The sequence below is a fragment of the Punctularia strigosozonata genome, assembly GCF_000264995.1.
Source record: "Punctularia strigosozonata HHB-11173 SS5 unplaced genomic scaffold PUNSTscaffold_22, whole genome shotgun sequence".
In the NCBI taxonomy this organism is placed as follows: Eukaryota; Fungi; Basidiomycota; class Agaricomycetes; order Corticiales; family Punctulariaceae; genus Punctularia; species Punctularia strigosozonata.
Window position 1 is genome coordinate 60,397 of NW_006767454.1, and position 14,179 is coordinate 74,575.

The following is a 14,179-nucleotide window of genomic DNA, read 5'->3' on the forward strand; positions in this document are numbered from 1 at the left end:
AACAACACGTAGAATGTAAGTAACCAAAGTCGAAGAAAAGCGCGACGAGTCGCGTCGGGCAAGTCGCGTGGCGCGTGCCAAATTTAACCTCGCGTTGCATTTACGTAACCGACCGCTTTGAGCGACATCATCGCCAGCGAGGTGGGACGAACCGAGAGGAGGTCAGAAGAAATCACTCTTCTTCGCCTCCAACACGGTTTCTCGCTACTTATTGACACTGGCGCGCTCTCGGTCTTCGCCATCGCCGCCGCCCACGGCGACCAAGAGTACCTCGCGTACGCTAGCACGCTCGTCGGATGCGGTGCGCAAGCGGCGACGTGTCGGTGCCGTAGCGCCGGTACAGTCGGAGACTGCTGTTAACGAATCGCCTAGCGTCGGCTGGAGTACGAGTTATCAAGCGGGGTCTTCCAGGTGCCGTGAACATTCACTGTCGATATCACATCCATGCGGGCTAACGTGCATTGCCAGTTCTGCATCTTCGAACGGAGGCTCCGATACTGAGACAGACAGTGAGGGCCCGTTCGATCGCGGTCGCGCATATGACCACAGTCCCGTGCGGACATCGCACAACGGCGCCCCCGCCAAGCGGTCGTTTCTGGAATCCAGCCCCCACCCTCTACGCAGGGCATCGTCGGACGAGGGCCGTGCGCCCCGTCGGGGATCGTTCACCCGCTCGAGGTCGCCTGTAGTGAGGATAGGCAACGGCACCAGGCCTTCGCGCCCGCAGAGAACCCCGTCTTCGTCGATCATCGCGCGGCACAAGGCAACAAGGGTCAGATACATCTTACCCGCGACGCTCGATTTGCCGGTCTTGTCCTGGCGGGCAAAGTCGAAGGTGTCCGTCGACGCGAGGAGCTCGGCTGAAAGCACCTTGCTGCTCTGCTCCCTTCTGTATGCTGCTTGGCAGATTTCCCAATTCGAGCGAGGCGCTGCCGATGCATGGCTTGTCACAGGTCGGTCATGGTTGGCAAATGCGCATATAGGCTGACGATCCTCCCTAGAACTGCTCGGACTCTTCGCCATCACAGTTGTCTATCTGATATGGACTCGCTGTATCATCACGAGCACCCTCGTATACCCGCCACCACCACCTCAACCCCCTGCTCGGCCGCAATCGCCTCGCGTGCCCGATTTCCGCGAAAGCAGACGCGGCAACTCGCTCCCGATACAACTTCCTGTGGTCCGTCAAGAGTTCTTCGGCTTCATCTGGATGTCGGTACCCAAAAACTATAGGTGGGTTCAATATCCGGTTCCGTGAGTTACATGCGTGTTTACGGCACGCAGAGCGTCCTCCGACGATGGTATCCTTTCCGCCCTCCTCATCGGGCCTTTGCTTGCCTCGGGCATACTCTGCAACACCTTGCGTCTCCGAGCCCGACATGGGCCCTCATATAACCCTGTACCCCCCGCGTGGCGCATCGAGCCCCCTGCCGTTCTGGCTTCCTCCACGGGCGCTCACTCATACACGGCCCTAGAAGCGCTTGTCGCGTCCGGACGCAACCTCGTCGACCTCTCAACGCTCCTCGCCGCGATCCTGCTGACGCATGTATGCGCATCGTGGTGGGCCGAGGAGTGGTACCGTCGCAGGACAGCGCTTGCCGAGGGTGAGCGTGGGACGGTCCCTCGCAAGGAAACGAAGAAGGCCGGTTTGTATATTGCGTTTGCTCTCGCGGTTTCTATCGGGATGCTCGTTCTGCAGGCAGTCATGCCGCTGGCGGGGCTCGGCTTGTGGCAAAGTGAGCCCGTCGTTTTTCCTCGTGGCGTATGGTGACTGACTCGTGGCACCGTCAGATCTTAGCTATGTGGACGTCTTGTTCAGCTCGGTGTTCTTCCAGGCGACCTTGTACGTCGCGATACGTCTTGCGCATCAGGGATTCACCCTCGGCGAGCTGGGACTGTTCGCGACTGGGGCCACGATTCTTTTCATGGAGCTCACGAACCTAACAATCGCCAAGGTAGACATTACCCACATCGTTGCTCGTTGCACACTAACTCACTGTCTGCAAAAGATCTGGCCTGGGACGACGCTCTTCATCAAGACATATCGAGCGCCGACCCCGCTGCTGATCTACCAGCTGGCTCTTCTCCCGGGCTCGCTGCTTACGGGCTTCCTTCTCTCGCCCATCCTCGTCCTCTCGCGCCGCCTCGCACGCCAGCCCGCGAAGCGCCTCCGCCAGGGCGCCCCCGCACACCTCAAGCAGCGGCGGCTGGTCGCGCTGGCGTTCTATGCCGGCGCGGTGCTCATCATCGGTGGCGTTATCGGTATCTGGACGCAGTGGTGTATGGGCGGACGAAACCCGTGGACGTGGGCCGTGTTCTGGGTGCTCAAGGGGCGAAGAAAGTGGAGCCGGCCGGCGCTGCTGACCTACTGGGGCCTGCTCGGGATCATCAGCGTCGCAGGCTGGACGCGGCAGCTCGCACGCTCGCGGCGGTATCGCCCGATGAGCACGAATCAGGGCCAGGCGCCAGGGCCGGGCGAGGCCACGTCCTCTTTGACGGGATCGATGTTTACGGAGAGGGAAGACGTCGCGAAGGCGTCGTCTCCGGACACGTCTGTGCCGTCGACGCCGCCCACTGGCGGATCGTTGTCGCTCACGCTGCCCAACTTGTCCAACTTGCCCAATCTTCCGAACCTGCCCAACGGGACGGGCATGAGTCAGGCGGCGACGGAACTCCTGGACGCGGCGGACAAACGTGTGCCGACGCTATCGCTGAATGCGCGTAGGAAGTTCTTCCATGCGCTGGCTGTGGCGATGTTTCTGCCTGGACTGGCGATCGACGTAGGTGTCTGATCGCGTATCCCTCTCTCTCCCGTGTTTCGTTGCCGTGGTGGTGAAAGAAGCGAGCTGAAATCAATACGTCTTGTAGCCGGCCTTCACTCATCTCTCGTTCTCGGCGGCCTTTGCATTGTTCACGTTCGCGGAGTACGTGCGCTATTTCGCGCTGTATCCACTCGGCGCGGCGGTACATGTGTTCCTGAACGAGTTCCTGGACGACAAGGACGCCGGTACCGCGATCCTCAGCCATTTCTACCTCCTCACGGGCTGCGCGGGCAGCCTGTGGTTTGAGCCGTGAGTCGTCCATATATTACGTCATGGGTTCCCTGGAGCCCGCATTCCTATTCAGCGCCAGACATCGTGTCTTTGTGTTCAGGCTTTCTGGCGTGGTCGCAGAAGTTTTCTGAGCCCGTCTCTGATTTCCATCCACCTGGTCGGTTGCTCCGACTCCCTTTCTGGAGGTTTGGATTCACTGGAGCAACCGCATCATGCATGCTTGGTTTCGAATGGGCGCCCTCCTGCCATGCGTCTCCGAGCAACCAACTCTCGGATCGCGAGAAGCGCCGTGCTGCGCTGCGAGCATCCGCACTTTATTCCGCCGGATGGTGGGCGATTTCCCAGATTTGCCCGTGGGCTGTTTATCCCTTGATCGCCGGGGGTGTGCGGGCGCTGGTGGGTTGCCGTGGGCGCGATCACGAGCGTGTGGTTCTTCTGTCTTCGTGTGGTCGCACATCTTCTCGTACTGCACCCCCTCCGTGGAAAGTCGTCCGTTCCATTTTGTGTGTTTCCCTCATTGATCATCGATCCCGCGAATTCGGTTTGTTCGACTGTTTTAACACCCACCGGTACTGACGCGCGACTCCCTCCTTTGGACCAGGTCGTCGCAACTTCTTCAGTACACCGGTGTACTGGCACTGGGGGTGGGAGATGCCGTGGTGCGTCTAGAACCATCATGCGTTTCGAATGTGCGCGCTGACTGGGGTCTGCACCATTCGTATTGATTTCAACTGCGGATCCGGTGGCGGCGGCTAGGCCTCGATTGTGGGTAAACGCATTGGAAGGATCCGGTGGTCCCCGACGACGCCGAAGACGCTCGAAGGCAGTACGGCCTTCGTGTTGAGCGTCGTCAGTTCCGCCTGGTTGCTGAGGGTTGCCGGAGTCGCGGAAGCGTTCTCGGTCAGTAACGTTCCTGACTCGACCATCATCGCTGCCCGATCGTTCGTCGATACTGACTCGTTTCGCCACCAGACTTGGCGGTACTCGGGCGTGGCGGTCCTAGCTTCGCTTCTGGAGGCGCTCAGTGTGCAAAACGACAACCTGACGTTACCGCTGTACATGTGGAGTATGTTGGCATTGACGGATGTTGTATCGTAATCAAAGCCGCCAAACCCCAACGAGCGGTACTTCAAATGATTTCCTCCTTGCTCACTCCCAGGGCAGAGTTCACCCGTACAATCCTGGAGCGATCATACGTGGAATTTAGCCGCGCAATCCTGTGGATTCGACGATGATTCATGTCCAAATCGCAAGGGCTGCTCCAGGGACCAAAACTTCGACTCTTCGCACTTCCTGAGTCGAAAAGTGTGGCTGCTATCGCGCGAGTACTTGCCTTTGTTTCAATCTTCCAGTTTACGCGATTGCCCTTGAGTGCTGGCTCAACCAGTCATATCCAGCCCTCAATACCATCCGATATCGTGCATGGGTACAAGTGGCTACTCAGCTTCGACTCGGAGACCGGGCTCTCCAATTATATACTGGGCTTGACCTTCCTCCAGCACCTCTCGAGGCGGTCATCTCCAGCGCAGGTCAGTCGAAACGGGTCAACGACAAAGAGACGCCGATTTCCAGTTCCCGTCAAGTCACGCCTTCAGTCATGTTTGTAGCCCTGGGCGCGCGGTTCCCTCGACGGTGCTGTTCTATGGTCACTCGTACCCCGTTTAACCCCAAACTCAACGTGGACATCTCTAGCGATGTCGAAACACGCGCCGCGGTCTGTCTGGATAACGGGGCTCACCAAGTCTATGGGTGTTGGCAAAGAAGCATCTTCGGATGCTTTCGACAATCTGGACCGCGTCAGGGATCTCGAGCTCTAATTCGACTACGGAGGACAGTTGGCCGAATCGTTGAAGAATCTCTCTCGCGTCCTGCGCCGCTTCTCGTGAAACGCAACATAGCCGGATCGTGTCGCCGTATTGGGCTTGTTTGCCCTCAGGTTGCGTGTCTTGGGAGTCTGTGCCACGCAGTTCAAATGGCAAACGCCACACTGTCCCTGAGATGTCAAAGGACTTCGGACATGCTTTGACCTCACTTATTTGTATGGTGATTGTTCTCCTCTTGGAAGAGAGCCCAGACGGACCGCGTCTTGGGGATTCAGTACACGACTCTCGACTGCAGCCTCGAGAACTTCAAGGGCTACGGGGTGATGAGCCCCGCCGGATCCGGCAGTACACCACCGTTGAGCACGGCGTCCAATCTGGGGTCAGCGAAGGCAATTGCAATATGTCTTCCCTTGATATATGCTACAAACATCGCTATTCCGAGATATTCTCGGCCTTTCGCGTTGTATTATGCCTGTCAAGAGATGTGTATTTGCAGACACTGCGGACACCTACAATATCCTCTCCCAGCAGCTGCGCTGATATCACTGTGTCAAGGCGAGGTACCAATCACGAATAGGAAGTAAAACTGGAGGAGGACCCCGATGTCGATCCACGACGAAACTCGGGCTGAAATTGAAAATGTAGGCATACGCGGGTCATATCTTCGAATGAGCCCGGAGGTACGCCCCAGGACATCTCCTGCCCTACGAATTGTGACTCTATCCGAGAACCCCAGAGGTTCAGGTAGTGTGCCTCGAGAATGCGATGCACAACAGGGAGGGTGGGCTTAGGCGCAAGGTGATGATGGCGCGCCGTGAAGCGAACGAACTTTGGCCAGTCCACATCAGCATGCCATACAAAGCCCTTCGTGCGTAAGTCATCGGGCCTTGATTCCCGAAGAGCACACAACTCCGCTATGAGTGAGGCGTGTAGCACTCGCATGTATTTCCCCATAGCCGCTTCAATGTTACGCAGTGATCTGGAGCAGATATCGGGAACAGTTATGATTCTGAGCCCCCAGACAACGTCCGACAGGGACCAGAATAGTTGCTTCCGTGTAATGTCCCGTTGAGACACGTCGAAGTCCCCAAGAGTACTGATGAAGTCAAGGCAGCTTTCGAAAGCCTCAGGGGAACAATCTGTTCACTCAGATGTTAGCTCCACATGACCGTAACGTAATGAGTGACATGGATTGACCTGGATGAAGGTGCGTTTCTGCGTCCAACATCATAAACCGAAGTACGCAGTGTCCCGAAGCACCCGAGGGCCAAGTGAGGCGATCGACATTGACGAGGACTCGGACTAACATTGCCATATATTCGCCGACGAGTTCGCGCTGGGAATCGCAGAGGATCCGCATCATGCACAGGGAACTGACATGCAAATAGGACATATTCTCCTTCGTGAAAGGAGGCGAATTATTAGGAAAGAGTCCTGGTGAGCTGTCGTGTTTGATACCTGACTCGATCGACACAGCCAGAAGTTTGAATATCAGATACTGCTGTGTGTCGTTGAGACCGCCGAGGGCGTTGCGTAGAATATCCAGCCGGACATCTTGTAGATCAATGTGAAACTGCGCATCCTCCGTTGGGGACCTCGTAGTTTCAGCCACTTCTCGAAGGAGATCCAAAGCGGGGACAGAGCTGTTGCACGGAAGGTCAAGGAACGTTGACATGGCTATCCAATAGCCACATAAGTATTTCGCTGGGGTGTATGGCCATAAACCGAGGCGGCTCATACTATTCCCGAGCTTCAGCGACTCGCGAGTCCGAAGGCGCGGGCCTGGAATATCGGAGCTGCATTTAGCTATCGTATCTTTATCCAACTCCTCGTGCGATGCTATCGAGAGCAACGAGAAGCATTGCTTCTCTGCAAAATGTATTGGGCCTCGACCAAAGCTCGGAAGGGCCAAGTCCCTGTGACTCCATCCGACAAGCGGATAGATATCCGGGTGCATGTGAGAGTGACGATACAAGAAATCCTCGATATTGCTGAGGAAGTTGGGCCAGCGCACTTTGTAAAGGATTGCCATGGCCTTGCGAACACCGAGAACACGTATGGCGGACAAAGTCACCCATCCGAACGGCGTCTTGTATGGGCACGAGTTAACGAAGATAGGAAGAATGACTACGAAGGCCGCAGAGCACACGACGAAGCCTGCAGCGAATGAGACGAGCGACGCAACTGTTCTGTTCATTTGCCACAGAAGAACGACAAGCCCTGCAACAAAGAGCAGCGCCGACATCTGTAGCAGACCCGGAACTAGGGTTACAATGGAAGGAACATGCCATCGCTGGAGAGCCTCAAATCGGTATCTTCGTAGCTGTATTGCGTGCTGTATCGGAGAGATGGATGTCCAGAGAATGTACTCGCGTAGCCATTGCTTGACGAATAGTCCAAGAAGAGCCGACCCGAGGGAGAGAATGAGACTCAGGAACCATAGACTGTTCACAGCGATAAGGTGCGGCGGCGAGTGAAACGATTGGGCCAAAGCCGCGGAAGGCAAAGAAGCATGACCTTGAGAAATACTATGTAGCTGCTGGGAGATATCGGCAAGTAGCTGTGCCGATAGTGCGCCGGAATTTGGCTGCAGTTCTTTGTAAATATCCACGATGAAGGCAGTGAGTACCGCGGAGAAAAGTCCCGCCTGTCACAGTCCAGATAAACAAATGGAAAATCCCAAGCGTATGAGACTATGAGCTCACAAAGATGAGGAGACTATCGATGTCTCCCGAATATCCCTCAATCATGTCCTTGTCGTGCCGTTGAAGTCTTTTGTATACATAGGCCCAGCCCGAATCGCTTGACGCTGCATTGAAGTTTGGTAGCTGACCCAGAGACAAATGAGTCCGTGATAAGACTATGAGGGAAACCATTTCGTACATTCGGCTCTTTCTCGTCCATGTGAATATTCGATGTGCCTGTGTCTGAATCGGTTTCCGCTGTTAGCGTGGCATACGGACGCGGAGGCTGATCAGTTAGATAAGGGAGCGGTTACATAAGTAAATAAAAGCGCTCCACCAAAAACGTAGATTGAAGACGGACCTCTCTCCATTCCTTCCAGCGTCTGTAATCTTCGTTGTGTTCCTCTCGTATTGTATCAGACTTTGTCTGTTCGTAAGGTGTTCTCAGCGTGAGCTTCAGGGCACGTATGTATGTCATCACCATCACCTGTTCGGGGCGGCCATGCGGCTGTGTAGGTCGGACTTGCGGCATAATATTATCAAGAGGTACTGCTGGGATGAGAGTCAGGGAATGGTTCAACTGTTACACGTGTACGGCACCTTTTTGCATGGTGTTAAATAGAACGCTCCTTGATGTCCAAATGTTTGATACAGAACGTCGCGTGAGGTTTCGTCAATGGGGGTTGTCGACGCACATGCAGTGTGGGCCATGTCAATTCTTATGATGCAGCAAATCCTCTGTACCCACGGGCGCTGATGTATTACGAGAATGGGCGGCTGCGCGCCGTAACTTCCTGATCCATATCGAGGAAACTGGAAGATCCATGTGTAAGATGATCGCGAACCTAGAGTACTAACGTCAAAGCGATACGAGCGCGAGGAGATGTAAACGCAGCTCGTGTCTGTGCAGTGTCTGTGACTTGTTCTGTAGAGGGGAGACCTGGACAACGCATAACAGATGGGCACATCATCCTAAATCCGGAGCAGGAGGCTGGATTACATTGCCATGGTACCTGAGCACAGCGCCTCATTCGTGATGTGAGTCATTGTCAACCGGACAGCCCCTCAGAGATGCAAAGGGACGTCTCCGGTGGTACCGGTACAATTGGGGTATGCATTGACAGACTCATACGTTTGGAGGATAGGGATGGATATCCGATTGCTACTATAAGCAATCGTAGTGGCGCTCCCGCCAATCGATATGATCGCATTGCTTGCAGCTGCGCCTGCCTCGGATTGTAGTACAGAACCTGCAGACCTGGACAGACTGTTACTTCATTTCAATATCAGAAAAAGGCGAAGGAAAGAGCTCACCATGTAATCGGCCCAGTGCGTTTAGCGTATGAGCGACGGATGTCTAAGACGAGAGACGCGCGGCGTAGTTCAGTCCTCGAGGTGACGTCAGAACAAGCTCAAGCGCCCGGATGACCTCTCGTTTCCTCGCTTATCAGCATCACCGGGCTCAGCGTCAGGACTGGCATGGGAGAACGACACGGGCATAGTCAGCCTCAGATACTCGTAGGATTTGGTAGGTCACGGTGCTTAGCAACACCAGCGCAGCGCATGGATATGCATGTAGGACTAAGTGAGCATGCTGTCGTGCTATATATGCTCTCTTGCTTTCGTGCATACTGTCGATACCACGAGATCAATTCCATGAACGAGTTTCAAACGGGCTCAACCTCTCTATCCACCGTCCACCAACGTCCCGATATTCGTGTCCTCCTTCAGACGATGACCCTGCGCCGCCCGCGCCGCCCACCTCTAGATTTCGGTCGCTACCGTGTTTGCCCTCTGCCTGCGTCACAACGTTATCCTTCGCTCCATCCTGTTCGCGACCACTGTCCTGGCGTTGGACGTGATACGCCAGTGGATCTTGGCTCGACCTAGAATCTGGGTCGTGGGCTGGGATTCTATCCGATGTATCCTCCGCATCCTGTCTGTCTGACGCAGGCAGTGTCGGCGCGCTGGCACAATCGACGTCGTGCTCTATCTCACTACTTCGTTCCTCTGTAACAGTCGCTGAAGTGCTGCCTTCGGCTGTAATCATCTCTGGGGCCTCAAGGGGAATTCGTTCGCCATGAGAAAGCGAGGGTTCGTTGGGAATGTTCTGCTTTCCAGTTCCGGGCCCGCGCGTCTCGACCCGGATCGAGCTAGAGACTGTTCCCGGCGCCTGAAGGATCGTGGAAGTCGAGACTACGTTTGACGCGCCGGATGACCGGTGACCGGCCGAAGGCTGGTCCCGGGAACAGTGGGGCTTCGAAACGTTCCCGTGAAATGCGGAGTGCGAGGAGACGGCACAATCCGTCGCTGCCACCTGCGTTCTGGAGCCATACTGATCGACCGACGGCTGGTTCCGAGAGTTCATACTTATAAGATTGAGGGTCCTCGACGATATCGCGAAGATACGGTATAAGCCAGAAAGCAGACATTCGATGGGAGCAGGTGCGGAGGCGGGTAAGGCGCGCTTGACGATTGAGTATACGTCAATACATCGTGCTGCGAAACATGGGAGACCAACGTCTCGTATAACCTCGACATGTTGGAAGTCCCGGCTGCATACATTGAAGATATAGGCTTTTCAGTGTGTTCGGGTGATCCATCGATTGATCCGTCGACTGAAGAAGGTCCCTGTCTTGTTGCATTGGATATCAATCCGTACACGTGTATAGCGATACGGATCCTGAGGACAGAGACGGCTTTCGAGAGGATCGAGGCTGAGACGCACGTCCGTGAGCCGGGCGAAACAATGATGTCTATAGAAGACTTACCATAGATGTCCACCGATGAAAACTTCGCATCAACCGGCGAGCGCGCTGCAACGTGAAGTAGGAAAAAATTCGTTGGGAGGCAAACTGGGAGCTTCGTGTCGGGTTCCTGGTCCTCTAGAGTCTAGTGGGTGATCTGATGCAGGCGAGTGTTCAGCACGAGGAGCCATGATCTACGGGATAATTTCGGTTGCTTACCTCCTTGTGGAGGCCCATGCCCCCCTCGGCATTCAACCAGCAGCCGCGGTCAACGTCCAACATGTAGACGCGATAGCATCCAGAGAAGCTCTCCCAAGTCAGGTTATATTGCAGCCTCTACCCCCTCAAGCGTCGAAGTGACCTTCCCCTCCTCCGGCGTACGCTTGTGGACATCCGGAAGCGGTCTGAACGTTGTCAAAGGGCTCATTAGGGCTCATTGATGGGCTCGAGAAGGTGGGGGTTAGGAATGCAAGGTCAAAGAGGTCGAAAGTCCACGTCGAGACACGCGAGAGCGGCCGAGCGCTTCCCCCGATGTCGCTACGAGCTATGTAGTATGCAATAAGTCCCGCTGAGTGTTGATATTGGTCGGCACTTGCATCTGTCTTTGGTTCGATAACGTTCATCGTAGGAGCTGCTAGAGAAACATGTCGATCTTCATCAATATTCGAGCGCCAGTCGTGAAGCGTTGCTTGAGTCTCGGGATGGGTGATGGAAAACATCCCTGGCTAGGGATGTTGAGCTCACGCTCGAATGCATCGGCAGATTAACTCAAGGAAACGCAGGCTTATGAACGTCCCAAGACTAGCCATCTCGGCAGCAGTACCAGAGAGGCCACAGTCGGAGTCGACGAATTGGCAGAGATCGGATTCCTGGCTGTGCATTCTGGGAAAGATTGCACAGCCATGAACATATGTACCGCAAGTCGTGCGGAGGGGACGAGCTATTTGATCCCACTATATTGTACACACTCATCGTGCGCTGACTGCGCCTGTACCATGTCCCTGCTCTCTCTGCATTTGCAGTCTGGTATGACGCGCCACGACTGAGAATGCTATATCCTTCTCCGAGTTATGAAAGACAAGAGGCTGTCGAATTTAAGTGCAACGTCTGTGCGTCCCGAAGCGCCGAAAGTATGCTATTCTTGACAATGAAAGCTTGACACCCACCCCGAACCCTCTCGCATCGCCATCTACGGGCCGTACACCGCGTGGTGGCCATGAGGACGGAATGCAGCTGACAGCACGCCAACATCTCTTCTTCCCTGCCTCGTCCTCTTTCCTCTGCCCATCTCACCGACGATGGAACACCCCGATGGGCCCAACTGGAGGCGCTTCGATGCCGCGCTCGAACACAGCAAAACCGTCCTCTCCGTCCTCGGTGCAATTTCGGATGGTCTCGTCATGTGCGAACCTCTCAAAGGCGCCGTCGGACTGGCCAAAGAGGTCGTTGCGATGATCGAGGTGAGTCGACGAACGCGCTTGGCATCTGTATCGTATCCGGCGCCGACGCGGATCCCCTTGTAGAAAGTTCGCAAGAATGAGAAAGCGTGTACGGAGCTGGCTCGCCGGATAGGCGCGCTGATTTTCGTCATCTTGAACCAGCTCGGTGGAAAGAAGGAAGAAGAGGTACCTGACCACCTCAGGTCATACCTCGGTAATCTGGCTCGGTGAGTCCCAGCCTGCACTGGCTTCGGCGTGCTCATTCGTTCATCCATGAATTTCACAGAACGTTGACGGATATCAAGCACGGGCTCATACCACTCAAGCTTCACAAGGGGTTCTCATGGGCTTCGTTTGGGTCAGCATTGCTAAGACGAGAATCGGTGGCGGAGCAGCTGTCGGGCTATAACAGTCAGATCGACCATGCTGTTCAGGAGTTCACGGTGCGACCGTCGGCTTCCTTGACATTGACAAGAGCTGACGTTTGCCTTCGATGAGCAGGTTGCTGTCCTCAGTAATATCGCTTTCGATATAAACAGGAAATGTATAGCTCAGGTCAGTTCGTCATCAGGTGATTTGATGGTTTACTCACGACCCGATCGTATATAGACCTCGACATCCGCTATCCCAAGGTTCGCTCCCCATATATACAACATCCCAATGCAGTGATGTTGACGATTTAAAGTAGCATTCAGATCTCGTCTGTCGTCTCTACACCCCCGATCTACTTCTATGGGCGAGATGATGTCGTAGAAGATGCAGTTGGTAAACTCAGCGACAAGGAACGGCCTCACATCGCTCTTCTGGGTACCGGTGGCATCGGCAAGACGTCAGTCGCGCTGGCTATCCTCGACCACCAGGCCATCAAGTCGCGCAACCGCTGCTGCTTTGTGCCATGCGACTCCCTCCTCACGGCGTCAGCCTTGGTCCAGGCCATCGTGCAAGTTCTTGGTGGCAGCTCGTCATCTGGCGGGGATCCTATGGAGAAATTGGCTTCTCTTTTGAACGTCGGGTCGGTGGTACTCGCGCTGGACAACTTCGAGAGTCCATGGGATTCGGGTGGGACACAGACAGAGCTCACCGAGGTTCTTCGCATGTTGGCTGCTTCGCCGAACGTCCGGTTGATTGTGACGATGAGGGGAAATTCCCCGCCCGCTAAAGGAGACGTTCGATGGTCACCCATCTCTCTGGACCCCCTTTCCCCCGATGACGCGATGAAACTCTTCTGTTCTGTCAATCGAGAAATCACAGAGAACGAGAAGCCAGATCTCGATTTACTCCTGGACAAGTGCGGCGGTCTGCCGCTGGCCATCAAGCTGCTTGCCAGCGTCAAGGGTGATCTCCCCTGCTCCAGCCTCTTGCACCGATGGGAAAGACAGTCCACCGACATGCTCAAGGCCGAGCACGACTCTCCTACCCGCCTTACGAGCGTGGACGTATCGATATCTTTGTCCCTCGATTCGAAACGGATGAAAGGTGTTCCGGAGGCGATTGCGCTGCTCGGGGTGATTTGCAGTTTACCTGACGGGGTTCAAGGTGGGATCGATCAACTGATCAAGATGAACTTGGGCCTGAAGGACGTAGACACGGCCCTCGCGACTATCCTTGCCGCCTCTTTAGCTTTCAGGGCCTCCGATGGGTCCGTCAAGGTGCTCTCGCCGATCCGACAATACATGTTGAAGCATCACCCCCCTTCCGCTTTACTCTATGGCCAGCTCCTTCAACACTACATCCGGCTCGCGGACGAGTACGGGGATCTTGACCCCAATGATATGGGTTTCACCGAGGCATGCGCCGTCTTGCTTCCGGAAGTGGGCAACACCACCTATCTATTCAAGCAGGAGTTACGACGGGCGCAAGCAGGTACACGGGGAGTTGCTCGTGCAGCCTTCAAATTCACGAACTTTCAATACTGGACACGCCCTTCGACTGATCTCATCGACGACCTGCTCAGTCGATGGCCAGACTGTGGGCTAAAGGTCGGGCATCGAGAAGGCCTGGTAAGGAGGGCAAGATTGCGGCAGCACATTAGTGACTATTCGGCGGCCAAGGCGGATCTGGAGTACGCACTGGCGGAGTCGACCGCAGTTGAGGATCAGAATATGGTAGCACAGTGCTTGAAAACCCTAGGCGACGTCCATCTCATGCAGGGCGAGTACCCCCAGGCGATAGAGAAGCTCACCCGGGCCCACGACGTGTCCTCCGAGATCGGAGACCGACAGGGCGTGGCGAATTGCCTGCGGAGCTTGAGCAACATCCATCGCATGCAAGGCGAGTACCCGCAGGCGATAGAGAAGCTCACCCGGGCCCACGACGTGTACTCCGAGATTGGAGACCGACAAGGCGTGGCGAACTGCCTGTGGAGCTTGGGCGACATCCACCGCTTGCAGGGCGAATATCCCCAGGCGATAGAGAAGCTCACCCGGGCCCACG

General features: G+C 55.5%; 4 protein-coding genes across 4 annotated transcripts; 2 read left to right on the top strand and 2 right to left on the bottom strand.

Moving 5' to 3' along the window:
* Window positions 1–296: 296 nt before the first annotated feature.
* PUNSTDRAFT_139242 (uncharacterized protein) lies at window positions 297–4,870 on the top strand (the record flags this gene model as incomplete). Its single annotated transcript, XM_007388930.1, has 12 exons — window positions 297–323; window positions 373–416; window positions 469–953; window positions 1,002–1,233; window positions 1,285–1,736; window positions 1,792–1,955; window positions 2,010–2,780; window positions 2,869–3,071; window positions 3,655–3,712; window positions 3,810–3,953; window positions 4,026–4,119; window positions 4,746–4,870. The coding sequence occupies 12 exons, from the start codon at window positions 297–299 to the stop codon at window positions 4,868–4,870; spliced, it is 2,799 nt and encodes a 932-aa protein (XP_007388992.1).
* A 2,194-nt stretch (window positions 4,871–7,064) lies between these two features.
* On the bottom strand, window positions 7,065–7,752 carry PUNSTDRAFT_77636 (uncharacterized protein; the record flags this gene model as incomplete). The annotated part of the gene is made up of 2 exons (XM_007388931.1): window positions 7,065–7,523; window positions 7,582–7,752. Coding segments are annotated over 2 exons (630 nt in total), but the record flags the coding sequence as incomplete, so codon positions are not given.
* A 1,456-nt stretch (window positions 7,753–9,208) lies between these two features.
* Window positions 9,209–10,737, bottom strand: PUNSTDRAFT_146888 (uncharacterized protein). Its single transcript, XM_007388932.1, has 4 exons — window positions 10,527–10,737; window positions 10,332–10,464; window positions 10,223–10,277; window positions 9,209–9,500 (listed from the first exon to the last, which is right to left on the bottom strand). The coding sequence occupies exons 2-4, from the start codon at window positions 10,359–10,361 to the stop codon at window positions 9,364–9,366; spliced, it is 222 nt and encodes a 73-aa protein (XP_007388994.1). The 5' UTR covers window positions 10,362–10,464; window positions 10,527–10,737; the 3' UTR covers window positions 9,209–9,363.
* Window positions 10,738–11,605: 868 nt separating this feature from the next.
* Window positions 11,606–14,158, top strand: PUNSTDRAFT_139244 (uncharacterized protein; the record flags this gene model as incomplete). The annotated part of the gene is made up of 7 exons (XM_007388933.1): window positions 11,606–11,767; window positions 11,831–11,973; window positions 12,033–12,189; window positions 12,248–12,301; window positions 12,356–12,378; window positions 12,435–14,063; window positions 14,137–14,158. 7 exons carry the CDS (start codon window positions 11,606–11,608, stop codon window positions 14,156–14,158), a joined length of 2,190 nt encoding a protein of 729 aa, XP_007388995.1.
* Window positions 14,159–14,179: the final 21 nt, after the last annotated feature.